An 18,646-nucleotide genomic window follows, 5' to 3' on the forward strand; every position below is an offset into this window, starting at 1 on the left:
CAAGGAAATAAGCTCCTAAATAATTTGCAGCTCCCAGTTTTCCTGTGCCAGAATAATAATCATTTATAATCACAGGATAAGTCCTGTATCATGCTGGCACTTGATCAGCAGCACAAAGGAATTTTCTTCTCCTAGCTTTTGAACCACCTGAAAACTGACTCCATTAGTCTTTAAGAGCAGGTTTTGGAACTTCATGAGAAGACTGAAGTGGGGAGGGAGGAATCATCTCAATTCTGCTCAAAAAAGCAGTTCCCTCACTGGATGTATTTTGTTGGCTCTTGGTCATTGTAAATACAAAATAATTAAGATTTTCTCTCCCCCTTCTCTCCCTCCCTCCTTCCACATATACAGATGACCCCTCTTGTATACACATATTTATTACTAAGGTGTAAATATTTAAGTTACATAAGTCTTCAGCTAATAAAAAAATAATCCTTGTCATTAAAAAGCATATCCTCTTAATATTTTTTCTTTGAGAGTAGCATGACAAAAACATTCCAAGTAGACCTAGATTTGATGATGATCCAAAATTCAATGATGATCCAGTAAGCTAGTATGTTGAATCCCAGACTAGGTCCTGGAAGACCAGAGTTTGAATCCCTACTTGACCATGGTAACCCACTAGGTGACCTTCAGCAAGTCATGCTCAGAAGAAAGCAATGGCAAACCTCTTCTGAACAGATCCTGCCAAGAAAACACATTGGTAGGTTTGCCTTAGGGTTGCCATATGTCAGAAATGATTTAAAGGCATACAACAAGAAGTAATAAAAGGTGTGAGAAATAAAATCTGGTTTTCTCCCATGAGCAACAACTGAAACAAGTTAAGGTGCCCTCAGCCACCTTAGGTTTGTACTCCAAACCCTTTATCTTTCCCAGTATGAATTCTGATTTGTCACAGGAAATTATATATCAGTGCTTAATGAAAAATCTAGCAGCATAAGTTACTGCTTTTGAACATGAACTCCACTGAGATCATTGCAGCAATGTTGTCACTGACCCATTCCCTCAAGTTCTAATTATTTGTTTCATTTTATGCCTAGGGGCTTTGTTAGCTGCTAGCTAACATGCCAGTAGCCTCCAAATCACCTTATAGGAACATAGATCTGTCCACATACAGTGATTCTTTTTCTTCATCTTTCAGTTTTCCCTTTCTTATTCTGGACTTCACTTTAATCTTTTCTTCTTCTGAAATCTTCTTTTTTTCTAAATGGACTTCTTTTACCTATCTTTTCTTTTCAAACTCGGTTTTTCTATCTCTTTATCTCTCCTTTTCTGGATGCTCATATATACCGGTCAAAAAGGCCTTTTTGCCTATGACTGTAAATCCCCATGTGTGCTTTCCAAATCATTCAGGTTCCCAGGCACCCACTACAGAGGGAAAGGGAAACAGTGGTTCAGAGCAAATTAATAGTGAGGAGGCAGACGGGGGCCAGACGCAGACTGAAGAGAAGACACCCAAACCTTGTGAGTGTTCAGTGCCATCTTTTTCTTTTCTTTCCCCCCTTTTGTTTTGATGGTTTCCCTTGAACTGTGGCTGGAGCCTCAATCTGAGGGAAACAAAAGAGAAAACCAATCAAACTATGACTTACCTTTTGTAGGAATCATGCACATGCACATGTTTGATTGAATTATCTTTCCAGTTCTTTCGTCTTCCCAAAGCTCCTCTTCAAGGTGCAGTACATATCTCTGTTGTAGCTATACTTACTAACAGGGATTACTAACTACTGACACACTATTGCCTGTGTGAAAGTGGGTGCCTCTGAATTAATTGTAATGATGGACTCTCATAAGGTATATCGGCAGAACTATTTGATGGTGAATTTCTGGAAGCAACCTATGACCTGGAAGGTAAAGTATGCAATGAAGATATTTAAACATTCTTACCAAACTAGAGTTTTTTTCCCCCAGCAGCATCTGTTTGGTATCTACTATATATATTCTGGCAAGGATACAAAATAATTTGATTGTCTTGTGAAGAGTTAAAGAAATTAGATCCATATCATTTATCATACAGTATATAATTATACAATAGTATGTGTATAATGTAGAAATTTTTATTTTTAAAGTTCTTTAGAGCTGTTGTCTTATTTTTATAACATCCTGATGAAGCCGGTTTGTCATCATTTCACAACATGGAAACCAAGACTAGGAAAGAGTTGCTTGCTTATGGCTGAATAAAGTTTTAGCCCAGGTTATGTATGTATCCTGAGCCAGTGCTCCACCTGCTGAAACAAATGAGCTCTCTGCTTCAAGAATATCCATTTTTAGATAGGAATGTGGTTATTTTCATCTGTTAATCAGTCAGTATTTATACAGCCCACACTATTATGCATTTCTCTTTCTATAAAAATACAATTTTGACTGTTGCAGATAGTCAGCAAAATTGCAACAGTTGCAATTTTTTGCATCCTTGATGTGAAAGGATAGCGATAGCAATAACAAGTACATTTCTATACCACTTATCAGTGAACTAGCATTCCCTAAGCAATTTACAATATGTAAGCCAATTGCTCCCAACAAGCTGGGTACTCATTTTACCATCCTACAGAAGAATGGATGAATGTTGGATGTCTCAACACATCAAGACAAACATTACCATGAGAGTAAGAGTAAGGATACCCTAGAGTAAGAGTACAATGGCTACTGAACTGTTGTTGTTTTTGTGCAAAAACATTTTATTATATGAAAGATAAGGTCTTTTGCACAAACAAAAGTTTCATTAAAAAGCATGAAAAGCAATTTTTTAAAAATGTGAAAACTCTCATGATCTGGTCCACTGGCTTTTCAGATATTTTTACATACAAGAATAAAATAAGCAAAGATTTACATCCCTTGGAGTCCATGATTAGCATACAAAGCTGTTTGATATTTCTATATTTGTTTTTAGAAGATATATATAATTAAGAGCTAAGTATTTTTTTCATCAACAATTTGACTGAAATATATGCTACATTAAATACATAGCATACAGATAAAGATCACCCTAAAATTAGTGTAGTTAGCCTTAATCCAGATCAGTACCGGCACATTCAGGTTGGAGAGATTTAAATCTTCCTCCTCACCAACATTTCATCAAAAAATGGGAGAAGAACCATATGGGGTTTGTTAATTTATTTATTAAAATGTTTTATTTCACACTTTATCAGGGGATTTCAAAAAAGCAAAAAGAATTTTAAACAATACCTGATTAAGTAATAAAATAGCTTAAATGGGATAAAAACATTAAAAATGGCAGCAAGTTAAAAGGCAAGTGTTAAAGGAAATAAAAAATGGGAGTATTCTTACAGGCCAGTCCTCAGAGAGAAAGCATTAAAATAGCAAATCCACAGTCAGCTTTGAAGTTTCAATGTGGTCACATGACCTGTTTAGACTAAAATTGCAAAAATAAAATTACAGAAAATACGGAAAAACAGAGTAAAGAATACAATCCATTCAAGTTTCATCAGCACATTTCACTAATGCCATTATTATGCATAATAATGGAAAAATACCCACCTGTCCAGTGATATAAGAGAACTTATTTGACATCAAAATATCAAACTATGACTAGTAGAACTTCCTCCCTATGGAGATTTCATTAGCAGCCATTATGGAAAAGTGGTCTGAATGTTGGACTATTTTTCTGGTGACCAGGGTTTGAATCCATGCTCAATCATGGAAATTCACTGGGTGATCTTGGGCAAGTAACACTCTTTCAGCCCCAGAAAACCCTGTGATAGTTTTGCCTTGGGGATCACCATAAGTCAGAAATGACTTTAAGGCACATGCAACAACCAGCAGCAACAACAACAACAACATGGTACTCTACCCTCCTTTTTGATCTTAAGGCCACAGAGAATTCATGCTTGTGAGACTTACAGTGTATCTACACTTTGCAATTGCATTTTGAGTCTCACAGCTCCAGCCTATAGAATCCAAGGATTTGTAGTTTAGTGAGGCACTAGAATGCTCAAAGCTCCCTAGTATTTTTTTCTATTAATTATTTTTATTCTTGTAATTCCAAGTGCTCCAGTAAAACAGAGAGAGACCGAGGGGCTGTTTAGACAGCCCCGAAGGGGCAGCATGGAGCTGCCTGTTTCAGCCAGATTGGGGCCATGGCAACTGCACGCTGCAGCTCCAAGCTGGCCTTTCCAGGAAGCAAAAAGCAGCTCATTTTTACACCTTGGAAAGGACACCATAGCCATGTTGCCACAGCTTGGGGGCACTCCTTTGGCACTGCATCATATGGACGCAGCACCGGAGGAGCACCATGACACCACACACAGTGTGGAGTGACATGTGGCATCATGGCGCCCTGAGGGGCAGAGTCAGGGCGTGCGTCATGTGGATGTGACACCCCAACTCTGCCCCCAGGCCAGCCTTAATGGCCAGTCTGAACAGGGCCTGGTTTACATTTACATGATTTATAAGTGGAAAATATTATATTATTGTCTTACCACATGTACTCTTGGGAAGTGATTGTTGACACTAGGAGTTAAAAGAAAATGGTTATAAGTAAGCCATCTTGCTTGTAGAAATCAGTATTATTCCTTCATTATGGACAGAACTAAATTACAAATTATATACTGAAAAAGATCAAACTTTGTGCTCTATCAGTTGTATAAATGAACAGAAATGAAATAATGACTACTGATCTTAATATGCGAGTTTTGGATGGCACAATCTGCTGTGTTTGTTTTAGAGAGCAGACAAGCATTTGTCAGTGGGGTGGTCCATGTAGCCTTTGCACCATCTATACACAGAGTTCATAAACACACATAGAGTTTGCACTTGGATTAGATTAGTTTAGAATGCCAAAGGATTAGCCTTTACCTAGAATTTTTCAAATTTTGAATATTGTTTGATGAAAAATGCTGTGATACTGGGAGGACACATAGATTTATGTTGGGGCATGGGAGATGAGAAGCCAGCATGGTGAAATGGTTTGAGCATTGGACTACAACTCTGGAGACCAGGGTTTGAATTCATGCTCAGTCATGGAAACCTACTGGGTGACCTTGGGCATATCACATGTTCTCGGCCTCAGAGGAAGGCACAGGCAAACCCATCTTAACAAATCTTGGCAAGAAAACCTTATAATAGAGTCACCTGAAGGTCATCATAAATAGGAAATGAATTGAAGGCATTTAACAACAAATGGGAAATGTATAAATGAATGTGACTGAAGGTTTTACAAACTGGGAAGAGACTTTATGCAAGGAATAGCAGCATTGGCACCTGAGTAGCATAGCTCTGTGTTTGTGAGAGAGAGTTGGAGGAGGGAGGGAGACAGAGAGAAACAGAGAGTGCATGCACATTCCTGAAACAGTCATTAATTATGCATCCATAAAAAAGCTATATGCCAGATATCAGCTGTTACTGCAGCTGATAATTCTTGTGTTATTTACATGTTAACATTCCATTTAAGGATTATATAGGGTTATAATTCTAGTTACTTTACCCTTTTGTGTGGATTCTAAAAGTAACAGTATATATTAGTGATCTTCAGATTTTTTTAAATATTAGATTTAATATTTATTTATTTTTATTTAATTTTAAAAAGTTCATACAAAAGTACAGTCAACACCAGAAACAAAACCCCAAAGTCAACATATCTCATTGCAAATTAGATAAATAATACACATCACTTGTTTATCAGTAATGTATAGGAATTATACAGTGGAACTTTTCCACATTTTGAGACGCTCATTTTGGGGGAGTTAGAGGAGAGATTTCTTTGCTGGCATATACAATATATGCATGTTCTGCAAAAAGGATAATCTTTTTCTCCACAGCTGACAAACTCTTACATCATTTGTTAACTTCCTTGCCAGTGCAAGCCCCTACAATTTTTTTCTCCATTTCTGTAATGATCAATATGAAGCAAGCTTCTAGCTGATGGCTATTTCTTAGCCTGCTTTCTTAACTGAAAGCAGTAAAGTTATTAGAGTTTTATGGTTCAATTTTTTTATAATTACTTTCACAAAGGGATAATAGGGACACCAGTCTGAGAGATTGGTTGGTTATCAGAGAGGCTGTTAAGAAAGATGATCTACTTTCTGAACGCACTGGCAGCTGGAGCCACATATGCAAGGGTATAGCCATGAAGGGGTTGAGGGCACTGCCCCCAATAAGAATTCTGTCCCCCATGAAATTTTCCTTCACTCCCCATATTTCTAGCATTGGAGTAACTTAAAACTCAGCTGAGCATTTAGAAATATAACCAGGAGTTGAAAGAAAAGAGGAAGGCAGAGTGGCAAATACATGGCAAATACAGGAGTTCTAAGTGTGACTGGTTATCAACATATCACTCTCTGGAATGCTAGAAATTTGAAGATCGGAAAAAAAAATTCACAGGGAAGGGCAATACTCTCTTTTTGCCCCTACCCATAGCTACACCTCTGCACAAAAGTAGCAAGATCCTTTCCCCCCACAGTTTATTCAATATGAAGGGAAAGGAGTGGATCTTTAAATTGAATGTATTCTTTGTCCTTTGAAATCAGGTAACATTTGCTTTGTGCAGTCTACTTGACTATAAAGGAGGGAAAGTCCATTTAGTTTGCTACTATTTTTTAAAGTTGTTTTCTGGCACAGAATCACAGTTCATATCAAATGTATAATTCTTGATGTTTGCCCTTTTCCCCTTTTGCTTTTATTTCACTTAAGCGGAAGAATGGATTGTGGCCAATCCAGACCTCACAGACAAAACCAAGTTCACCATCACCGGTCTTCCAACTGGAGCAAAAATCTTTGTCCGAGTAAAAGCTGTGAATGCTGCTGGTCCCAGTGATCCTCGGTTGCATCCACAGCCCATTTTAGTCAAAGAAATTATTGGTGAGAAAGACTGATCATTTTTATCTCTGACTCACATGAGCATGTGCAGAATTTACCATATCTGATACATAATTTTTTTTGCCAATTCATACATTTTCTAAATTATTCTATGCCTTATCCCGTCTTTTTTTATATATGTAAAGGATTCCTTCTCAGCATTTTAAAATTTATCCAGCGCAGAGATGAAAAGAATACTTGAAAATATTCCCAGGAAATGGTAAAAAAAACCCGACCGTTTCTTGGTAGCCAAAAAATTCTGACAAGGAGAATCCTGGACTGATGAGAATCTTCATTCAGGAAATATTCTACATAAAATTTGTATGTGGGTTTTGTGTGTGTGTGCAGGAAACAGCATTTTCTGCACAAAAAGCAATATTTCTGAGCAGAAATATATTAAGTGCAGAGAATACTGTTTTCTGCATAGACACATAAACACAAATGTGCAAATGTGTGCAAAACTGTACAGTTTTCAAAGAACGTCTCACAACAGGAAGAAAACTGGCACTAGTATTCATTGCTTCCTTCAAGAACAAAATTAGTGAAGAGCTACATCCCTAGTCCAGTGGAAGTTTCTTTATTTCCTGTCCAAGTAATTATTTGTAGCCTGGGGGAGGTCATTGCTCCTCTTAGACAATCATTTGATGTTTGTAAAGTGGAAATGATTTTTTTTAAAAGAAAGCAAGGGTTGGGAACACTTGGCCTTCCAGATGGTTTCAGCTTTAGCCCACTAAAGCCCCAGGCAGCATGGACAATGATAAGCAGGCATGGGAGATGTAGTCTGAAATATGGACTATCACAGGTTTTCCATTTCTGTTTAAAGAAATGTTTGCTTTTGGAGAAGAAGCAAAGGAGAAACCTGGTGCCAGAAGGCCCCACAATTTTATCATATGATAACACATGGCAGTAAATCAGAAGTGGTGGCACTCCATGAGGAGAGTAGTACTGTGAGCCCTGGTTTTTGTTTACATGTAGGTTTCAGAATGAAATTAAATTTTGCACCATTCTGAATTTTTCAGATTGAGAATTCAGCAATTTAAACATTTACAGTTTTAGAAGTTTGATTTTGAAAACACTTAGAAATTTTAGAAGGCCAGTTCATACGATAACAGTCTCAGTGTAACAGATTTTGGTTTATTAAGCCAAGAATGAGCACAGGGACTGCATGCTCACCTGATGACTCCCCAGCTTCCTTAGGTGTCATCTTCAACATTTCAATGGTAACTTGTTTTAACTTCCATTTCTCCTTAAAGACAGATTAGGAAACAATGGTTAAATGTCAGTTTGTTGACTAGCATATGAAAACAGGATCCAGTCTAGTTAATCAAAGCAATAACAATGAATTTCATTTTCATTTTTAATTAAGAACCTCCAAAGATTCGACTCCCAAGACATTTAAAGCAAACCTATGTTCGAAGAGTTGGAGAAGCTGTGAATCTTGTTATTCCCTTCCAGGTAGGAAAAAATACACATCTTCCTATAATATATAAGAATAATATTAAGTGAAAGAAATGTGAAGATAACATGACATTCTTTATATCCTGATATTCCTAAATTACAGCAAACACAGTGGCTCCTTGGTATCTGCTGGGGTTTAGTTCCAGGACCCTCCATGGATACTAAAGTCCATGTATGCTGAAGTCCAATTGTTCCTTTTGCATCTAATAGTTCAGAAAGCAGTTCATTGACTTCAACTTGCACTTTTACTCCCTGCTGCTTTGCTTATATTTAAAGTTCATCTTAAAACTCAAGATAATGATGGCTCAATGGACATGTTCTCTTTGCCTCCACAGGGAAGACCAAGACCTAGGGTATCATGGAAGAAAAATGGTGCCCATGTAGACAAGAGCCAAATTAACATCCGCAACAGTGAAAATGACACTATCATCTTCATCCGAAAAGCAGAGAGGATCCACTCCGGGAAATATGACATGAAAGTCAAAGTAGACAACTTGGTGGACAAAGCTACAATAGAAATTCAAATAGTTGGTATGTCTGAAAAACCAAGAATATAACCTGTTAGCTGTGAAGTTGTGGGAGTTCTTTTGTATGTACAGATATCCCTAAAACACAGATTTCAAGAAGCTAGAAGTAAGTAGCCAGAAGAATGCTATAAAAACAACTGCAACAGTGGCAGGAACATCAGAGAAGTGTAAAGAGGTTTAAACATCATGCTAACCAGCTTGACTGATTAACCAGCTAACCATCTGCCTAAGTGATAAGCAGAAGGCCAGAAACCACATTTAATCTGATTAAGGTAAAAGCTTCACATTCTGAATCAATATTGTCTGGAATTGTACTCCAGATAGTGAAAGGACGGCTATTCCTAAATTTGCAGCAGACTCCTTAACAACAACTGTAGCAGGGGGAGTCATCCCCAACCTCACAGTTCTCACTTGCTCCACAGCTCTCACTTGCCTTTCAGTCTACTCAAACTTACAGAAAAGCTATCATGAGATTTTCTTGGCAGGACCTTTTCAAATGATGTTTGCCATTGTTTGACTTTGAGAGGGGGATGAGGATGACTTGCCCATGAATACCAAGTAGGATGTAGGGATTTGAACCCTGGTTTTCAAAATCCTAGTCCAGCACTCAGACTTCAAGAAACTACCAGGAAAAAGTTAATTACTGTACTTTATTCTATATTTTTTATTCTTATCTATTACAAGCTACATTGGAGATAGTTTATCTCACAAATAAATAAATATCAACAACATGGGTGGACGTTAGTGCTGGAAACAGTCACCAAGGAGGGCTGGATCCTGTGCTATAGAATGAATTATAGAAAAAGAACAAAATAAGAAGTGATAGTGATGATTGATGACGATGACAGTACCATTTTATTGCCACAGATCGCCCAGGCCCACCCCAAGTTGTAAACATAGTAGATGTCTGGGGAGAGAATGTCGCTTTGGAATGGAAGCCTCCCAAGGATGATGGAAATGCTAACATTACTGGTTACACCATTCAAAAAGCTGATAAAAAGAGTATGGTAGGTAGACTCTGTATTTTTTTTTCTACATCAGAGTTTTTTTCCTACTCTGTATTGTTTTGATGTATTTTCTACATTATGTGGGCATAGGTCAAGGCTTGGAATTTTGGATGATATGGTTCTGCTGAAGAAGACTTGTGAAACATTCCTAGAAAACCTAGGAGTAGTCATTATACTCAAGTATTTTGCTATGGCTTCATTCTCTTGGGTATTGTGTGTTGGCCACTCCACCCACAATTTGTTTTGTTCAATAACTCAGCAGCCCCAGTGGTTTGTTGGGAGTTGCCAGCTGATCAGTGTATTGGACAGCCTGCCTCTCTGTCACAGAACAGAATCTTACTTTTTATTTTCTTATATTAACATCAGTGTGTGTGTTATGCATCCTGGTATATATTAGTGGTCAATATTCCTCTGTATTTATCCTTCATGGATGGTAATATTGCGTACATCAAATTTCTTAATTTTAAAATATATTACTTAGAATTTATTTAGAGGATTGCTACATTCTCATCCAAATATTGAACTGCCAGCCTGACCAAGGCAAAAAGCATTTCATTTTGAAGCCGGAGCACATACCTCCTAAAATGATTATCTGCCCGGAAGTCTACCAAAGTTTCTGCTCTAGAAGTGCATTTCCTTGTTCCAAATGAGGGGATGTAGGAAGCTGTAAGTAGTGAATAAACAAGTCAGCACATGTTCAGCACTTTCTTCTATGTGATGGGACTACTATGCTGGGACCTAAGCATGAGCAAACTTACTTTCTGCATGGCACACACACACACACACACATACACCACTGAGCAAAGCTTAGAAAGGTTATTCTTTTGGAAAACATCCCCACCCCCCAATCCATAGCAAGCATGAGATTCATAGCACAAGTAAGTTTTTCCAGTTCTGTCTACCACTTCAGTTGACAGAACTGGGAAGGGAACTGGTTTTTATAAATAACCTATAAATAACCAGCAATTGGTACAAGACAAAACAACCCCTTTCCATTTTCCTGCTCTGTCTTGGTTTGTTGAGTTCTGTGACTACTGTGAACTTTACACTCTTTTTTGCCTGCCTGTGTTGTCCAGCTGACCAGAGGACTTTCAAAGTGCACGTTGGATTTCATGAACTGTACTCCAAGTTTTATTTTTAATTTGGAGAAACCACTGAGATTTAATGTAACTGCTATTTGCAATATTGCCATTCTGACCTAGCTAACTAGTTTGTAGGTAATGGATGCAGAGCCTTCTTAGATGCTGAAGGTTTCGTGTTCCCCCTCTCCAGTCTGTGGCTTTCTTATCTAGAATGTACTTTAGCAGTCAGCAACAAGGTGATCTTTGGCCTCCTCCCCACCCCTGACTTCTCAAAGCCCACATTTCATCATAATGCTATTCCTAGAATAATTCCTTTAGGCAAGTGATGGGAATGTGCCAAGTTACTAGGAGTCTCACTTTCTGTTCAGATTTCAGCCCCAAACAATTAAACTTTTCAGAGATGTTAACATTTTGGGACCCCTGGGCAAATTACCAAAATGATGCAGCAGTTTATAAAGCTTATAGTCTGGCATCCTGGTCAGTTATGATTTTGTGGCCCCAACCTACAACATCATAGTTACACTAATTCACTTTAACAGTTATTGACCATCATACTTTAAATTGCCTCCCAAACACTACCTTTTAAGATGTGCAGCCCCACTAACATAGCAATTTTCTAGTTGTGGAGAGCAGAACAGTGAGTGATGATGTGCTGGTAATGGGTATGGTGAAAGAGGCAGCTAAATCAGGATCCTATAGAGATCCCTGCTTTTATATGTTTCAACATGCCCCACTACTAGGAGAATGCTGGATTGTCTTCACATACTGTTCTGCTGTGCAGCACCTCAGAAATTCCTCTGTTGTAGGGTTGAATGACTTAAAATGTAGGTTGGGGGGGATGCAGCTATGATGTCGTAGCTATGTCTCTTGATGCAGAGTCTCAGCTATAGTTTACCCAAAAAGGGTTTACTATAACTGAACACTTCTGAATGCTTCTGAAACATATCAACCACTGTTGATTTTCTTATATCACTAACCTCTGTTGAAACTGAACAAATATATACCTTAAGAAATGTACAATACATCGAAAATCCCACTCAACATGCAGAACTGGTTTGGCCATTTATTTGAATCCTGCCCATTGCCCACAGTTGTTTTTTTATGACTTACTATTCACTTCATAGAACAAAAGGTGGTGGCTTATACCTGCCTAGATGCCAGACTCACTATCCTGCAAGTTCTAACACATGTGGAGGCCAGTAGTTGTATTCAAAGTAACACAATCCCCACATGTTTAATGCACCCAACCCAAATACTAACTTATGAAACTATACCTGTAGGGAGATTCATTTGTTGTCTCATTTTGAAAATAGGAAACAGTACTACATATATGTCTTCTGTTGATGTTATTTACTAGAACTTCTTGGAATACAGAAAAACATTGGACTTAAAATTTAATAATCCCAAGATTTTCCTGGCCTTTGAGGCCCCTGATGTTGCCGCAACCATTCAATGGCACCTCCAGACTTGCAAAATATACCCTTCTATTCAGTCCACAAAACCTCCTAGCACCAAGGACCTCTGAACAGTATATAATACCTACTTTGTTTGGAAGGAGGGTGTTCAGTGCCAGGCAGAGACTGTTTTATTCACCCCGTCATATAACTGTTACAAGCTTTTCAGTTTTATTTACTGTTTTAATGTTATTGTTTGATCTTCCCTGAACATATTTGTATTGAACAACAGTATAGACACTTATTTAATAAGTACCCATATTTTAAAAATATAGGCAGGCTACAGACCGCTGCTTTGTGGCGGTCTGCCGCCGCCGCTGCTTGCTCCGTGCGGGAGCCGTAGCAGTCACACCGCGCGGCTCCCGCGCGGAGCAAAAAAGGAGCTCCAAAATGGAGCTCCTTCTTGCGGCGCCTCTGTGACGTCGCGAGGCGCCGCTGGTGCATTCGCGACGTCATAGGCGCCGCGACACGTCTGGACGCTATGCGTCCGATACGTAAAGATGGCTGCGCCCGTATGAACAGGGCGCCGCCATCTTGTACGTATTCTATACGTACTAGGGTTAGGGGGGTGCGGAAGCACCGCCCCTTCCTAACCCTAGTACGTATAGAGTACGTACTAAATGGCGGTGTGTAACCCGCCATAGTTTCATATGTTTGTCTAAACTTACTGGTAAACTTCCTTAGTGCTTGGTAACATATTGTACTTGGCCTGAGTCCCAACTAAGGTGGACTCATTGAATCAATAGCGGGTTACAGACCGCCGAAATGCGGTGGTCTGCTGCCGCTGCCGGTTGCTACATCCAGGAACCACAGCAGCCAAACGGCTCGGTTCCCGGACGCAGCAAAGAAGGAGCGTGAAAATCGCGCTCCTTCTTGCTCCCCAGAAGAGACGCCACGAGGCGCTAGTCGCGCACTTGCGGCATCACTTCTGGGGTGCGATGTGCGGATGCAGAGCATCCACTACATCAATATGGCGTCGGCCGTGTGGAACGGCCGCCACCATTTGTTACGGACTCTGTCCGTAATAGGAGTAGGGGCGTCTGGAAGAGACGCCCCTTTTTCAAAATGGGACGTCCTAAGGACGTCCCTTATGGCGGTGTGTAAAGCGCCAATGATAGTTACTTAAATACTCTCTTATCAAGTTCCTATTGATTCAATGGGTCTGCTCTTACAATATGAGTCAGCCCGGAATGAGCAAAATGCAGCCCTACAGATGCTGGATTGTAGCTCTCAGCCTTACTCATTATTAGCTATGCTGGCTAGGGGTGATAAGAGATACAGGTCCAAAACACATTGCAGAAATAATCCAGTTTGAGACCGCTTTAACTGCCTTGGCTCAATGCTAGGGAATTCTGGGAACTGTAGTCTTTTGAGACATTTAGCCTTTTCTGTCTGTAGAGCTCTGGTGTCACAATAAACTACAATTCCCAGGATTCTCTAGTACTGATGAGGGCAGTTAAATCAGTCTCAAACTAGATTATTTCTGCAGTGTGTTTTGGACCACAGTCCAACAATTGGAGGGGTTCATTTTGCCCAGTCATGGTTTAAGTCCTTGCTCGTGCACACTTTTCCAGGAATGAGTCTCATTAAGTCCACTGGGTTTTTCATTTTGAGTTAAGTTGTCATTACATTGAGCTACTTAATTTGGGTTTGCCTCTTGCAGGAATGGTTCACTGTTATTGAACACTACCACCGAACCAGTGCTACCATTACTGAACTTGTCATTGGCAATGAGTATTACTTCCGGATCTTTTCTGAAAACATGTGTGGTCTCAGTGAGGATGCAACAAGGACAACAGAGAGTGCTGTGATTGCCAAGGATGGTGAGCTAACTCAACTCTAAAATTCTGAGCATGAAATATGCAAAGGAAGAATGATAAAGGAAAGGGAAATTGAAGTTCATTGGGTAGCAGAATCAGGGAGTAGGAGAAATCCGTTCCATTTGTACTTTAATGAGAACCTACCTAATTCACACTTCCAGAGCCAATATGTGTTTTAAATACTTCTCATGAGCTTTTTGTACTTTTATGAAATTTGTGATGCAGTACCCTAGTTTAAAAAAATGCATACAGTAGTGAGAATAACATAAAGAGCGACATTGTACTAGGAGAAACTTGCAAAAATCTGTTTATTTGAGGAAATGCAGGAATATCAGGAGAAATTCTTATGGAAATGTGTATGAATTTTTGTACAGCTTTGAATCAAAGAAATCACAGACTTATACCAAAGCAGAACATAATGAACTTAAGACTGTAAAAATTAAATACTAAGAGAAACCAAAATTTGTCAAATACAGTATACAGCTATCCCATCATATCAGTAACAAAAGGGTGTTGAAACTGATTGTGCATGAACAGGTTTTGGGAGCATAGAATAGAATACACAAGATTCAGTCCTTGTTCTTTGCTTGAATGGGAAATCCATTCATGTGTTAAAACTGTTTGGATGCAGACTTCACCCCCTATTATTTATGGGAATTGTGTTTTTTTGCCTTCAGTATAATGTTGAAATAAAATTTTGCCTAGCCCACAAGTGTTGTGAACTGATTGTGCAGATGTCCACCATCAGTCATCAACTGTGTGCTCATGGTGAGCCATTTGGTTTCTCATAAAATCCATTGTAGTCTTGCTGATACAGTGCACCCGTGCCATATGTGGGCACGTTATACGCAGCTTCAAGCTTACACTGAAGCCATGTGACAATTAAAGAAATGGTGTGTAGACATGGCGCACGCACTGCCCCACACTGCGAGCACATGTCCCATAATTTGCAATGGGGCGTGAGCATATGCGGATTTCCCCTTACACGGGGCGATCCGGAACTAATCCCCCGCATAAGGGAAGGGCTCACTGTAATTTGTGTTCAGGACAAGTTGGTCCACAACAATAGTATTCAGCTTAGGTAAATTTTTATTTTTAAAAAAATTTCAACTTTATTCATGGTCCTCTGACTAAACCTTGACATCTTCTGCAAAGAGGAAGATGACTAGAGAAGTGACTAGAACCTTTCCTGTCACTGCATATTATGACAAAGCCAACTCCTTTGCAAAGCCTGTAAACTACTTAGCATCCTATTTTGAGAGCTTCTGGAAGATTTAAGCCATGCATGAAGAAGATTTTTATCCACTGTAAGCATTCAAAGAACTAGGAAAGTTTTAGACAAAGTATCTGCTGGAATCTGTTGTCTGCAACAGGGATGTAGCTTTTGGGGGGTGGGTTGTGAAAATTCTACCCCAAATAAGAATTCTACCCCATTTCATGATATTAACCTTGATTTCTAATATTTCTGGTATTGCAGTAATTTAAAACTTGAATTGGGCAAGTTTAGGCCTCTACAGAAAATGAGTAAGCAAAGCGACCAAGGGAATGCATATACCACAAATGTAAAAGCTCTAGACATTTATGATTAACCATGTATCACTTTCTGCAATGCTTGAAATTTAGGAACTGAAAAAAGACATGGGTGGGGGATGAAACAGGGTTGTCATCATCCTCCCTGTATCTGTACCCCTGGGCTACAATCATGTCTCCATCCTTTCCATAAAAGTTATTGCGCATGCAGCAAAATAAGGATTCTGAATAATAATTCCAGCAGGCTGAACAAGCAGTGGAAAAGATACTTAAAAATGCAGATACTAACCCATCAGAATATTAATCCTGGCTGGATCATAAACATTTCCTTCCTGGCCAACAACAGTTGTATAAAAGGGTGATCTCTTCTCTCTCTCTCTCTTTTAAAAACAAACAAACAAACCTCCTTTCCTTTACCATCAGTGGACAGAAAGAAGGGAAACATGATAGTGGTGCAGGCAGGAAGAATTATATAATGGACAGATGGCCTTAGACTGACTGTGTAAGATTAGTAAAAGTCCTTACCAACATTATTGTATGACAGGGGAAAGTTTTGTGGTTTTTTTCCAGAATTTTTGTCAAAGGGCTGTGCAAAATCTCTTTGGATTGTGTTTGGGTTGTAATAAATGTTACCACATTTATTTATTTTTTAGAGCATGTAAGTGAAAAAAGTTCATCAAGTTCTATGGAACTGAACAATATGAAAATATTGGCCCTCATTACACTTTGCAGAATGAGAATATTCTAGCACCATCTGTATTTTCACCAGCTTGGTATCTTCCAGACATTTTAAATATGAATAGCAAGATTCCTGAGCATTTACCACGTTGGCTGGGGGTAATGGAAGCTGAAGTAGAGTTCAAAGCATGTGTGAGGCACAAAGTTGGATAAGACTGTTCTAGAACAAAGACCAACTATTTTTAAAAGTGCATGAGAAAGATGGGTTGTCCTCTAAAATAAGAGTAATCATTTAGTCTTAGCAAAGAGAGTTTGAAAGTTTTGCACAACAGGTAATTAGTGAAAACAGAAATCTTAATAATAATAATAATAATAATAATAATATGTTTTATTTATATACTGCTATTCCAAAGATCATAACAGTGAACAGCAAGTAAGCTAATTAGCAAGTAAGCTAATTTGCCCCCAACAGTCTGGGTACTCATTTTAGCGACCTCGGAAGGATGCAAGCCTGGGTCGAGCTTGGGCCCTTTTGCTGGTCTTGAACTCGCAACCTTCTGGTTTCGAGTAAATGGCTGCAGTACAGGCATTTAACCACTGCATCACCAGGGCTCCTTTATGGTTGTAGAAAATATAATTAAGGGATATATGATAGTCATCTCAATGTGGGCTACATTTTTGTGCTACTATTATTACATACCTGTCCAAAAAAAAAAAAAAAAGATAACCACATCTGAGAGGGCTGAAACTTTACAAAATGCTGTTTTCTAGAAGTTTCTGAACTTGTGTTTTGCAGGTAAAGTCTACAAAAACCCAGTTTATGAAGATTTCAATTTCACTGAACCACCAATGTTTACTCAGCCTTTAGCTAATACATACGCTGTTTCGGGTTACAATGCAACTTTGAACTGCAGTGTCAGAGGAAATCCCAAGGTAAAATAATCATCATGTTAGAATCATACATTATACTGTATATTATACTGCAAGAGTATTTTAATGCACATGGACTTTTTCAAATGGGGTAATTGGACTAGGACTGCAGGAGACTGGTTTTCTAATCCACTCACCGTGGAATTTTACTGGGGAACTTTGGGCTAGCCACACACTCTCAGCCACAGCCACACACCTCCCCCCATTATAATAAAATAATAAATAAAACTTTTATTTTTATCCCACTTTTCTGTGACGAGACAATCAAAGCAGCTCACAACACATTAAAATTTCCACATTCACAACATTATGTCCCAAATTCCCCCCCTTAAAACAGGATTAAACATGTTACAATTAAAATATCTATTGAAAACACAATAAAAATATAACGAGGACAGAGCAGTGGGCTAATACATGTTGTGAGGGGAGTCATTCTGTGGCTGGGCACTTTAATCAGGAAAGGCCTCCTGGAAGAGATCCGTCTTGACAGCTTTTTTAAAGCTGTCTAAGATGGCAATTTGATGGATCTCATCCGGCAGGCCGTTCCATAATTTGGGAGCAATTGCAGAGAAGGCCCTCTGGGAGGTAGCAGTTAGTCTGGTTTTTAAAGGCTGCAATAGTTTCCTCCCAGATGACCTGAGTGTGCGGGGCAGATTATATGGGATCCCTCAGATAGGCAGGACCCAAGCCATGTAGAGCTTTAAAGATTATAACCAACATCTTGTACTGTGCCCGGAAAGTAATAGGCAGCCAGTGAAGAGATTTTAGGAAGGGTTTTATTCGGTCACTCCTAGTGTTTCCGGCGACCAGCCTGGCTGCCATGTTTTGCACTAGTTGAAGTTTCCAGACTAGGCACAAGGGTAACCCCATGTAGAGCACATTACAGAAATAAAGTTGTGAAGTTACCAGTGAATGTACAGCAGTTTCTAGGTCCTTTACTTCCAGGAAAGGGCGCGGCTGGTGTATCAGCCGGAGCTGATAACAGGCACTCCTGATCGTCGCATTGAACAAATCTTGCCAAGGAAATGCTATGATAAGTTTGTCTTAGTGCAAGTTTTGCAAGTTCCTTCCTCTGGCATATACAGCACCTGGTATTCTTTCACAGGCTCCCATCCAATTACAAACAAGGGCATATCCTGCTTAGTTTCCAAGATCAGATGGGATCTGGTTATGTTTCTGTTATCTGTGGGTGCATAGCTTCTCTTCAACTTGTAAATTGTTTTTGCTTGTTTTATACTTGCTTTTTTTTGTAACTGTAGAGCCTAGTCTAAGTTTGAAATACATTTTGTGTATGTAGAAAATATGACCTAGCTCTAGAAATATCCTGCCCATCCTTAGTTTCATACTTGT

The 18,646-nt window shown here is 39.1% G+C and overlaps 1 protein-coding gene and 1 long non-coding RNA gene across 9 annotated transcripts in view; one reads left to right on the forward strand and one right to left on the reverse strand.

Annotated features, from left to right (window-relative positions):
• The window catches only part of MYBPC1 (myosin binding protein C1), a 113,277-nt gene that overhangs the window by 85,893 nt on the left and 8,738 nt on the right, over positions 1-18,646 (forward strand). For 6 of the 8 annotated variants that reach the window (XM_089527940.1, XM_089527939.1, XM_089527941.1 and 3 more), the window contains 7 exons: positions 1,354-1,464; positions 6,646-6,813; positions 8,177-8,265; positions 8,604-8,799; positions 9,663-9,802; positions 14,002-14,161; positions 17,163-17,299. In XM_089527940.1, the coding sequence (XP_089384066.1) occupies positions 1,354-1,464; positions 6,646-6,813; positions 8,177-8,265; positions 8,604-8,799; positions 9,663-9,802; positions 14,002-14,161; positions 17,163-17,299 (1,001 nt within the window). The remainder of the gene's footprint in view (positions 1-1,353; positions 1,465-6,645; positions 6,814-8,176; positions 8,266-8,603; positions 8,800-9,662; positions 9,803-14,001; positions 14,162-17,162; positions 17,300-18,646) is intronic. The other 2 variants (XM_089527944.1, XM_089527945.1) reach the window with 1 other exon arrangement.
• On the reverse strand, positions 1,458-8,049 carry LOC149311802 (uncharacterized). The gene is made up of 3 exons (XR_016281504.1): positions 7,984-8,049; positions 4,437-4,467; positions 1,458-1,547 (listed from the first exon to the last, which is right to left on the reverse strand). It is a non-coding gene; the product is annotated as an uncharacterized LOC149311802 (long non-coding RNA).

This window comes from Sceloporus occidentalis, unplaced genomic scaffold (assembly GCF_023333645.1).
Source record: "Sceloporus occidentalis isolate IW3139 unplaced genomic scaffold, rSceOcc1.0.p SCAF_5, whole genome shotgun sequence".
Classification (NCBI taxonomy): domain Eukaryota; kingdom Metazoa; phylum Chordata; class Lepidosauria; order Squamata; family Phrynosomatidae; genus Sceloporus; species Sceloporus occidentalis.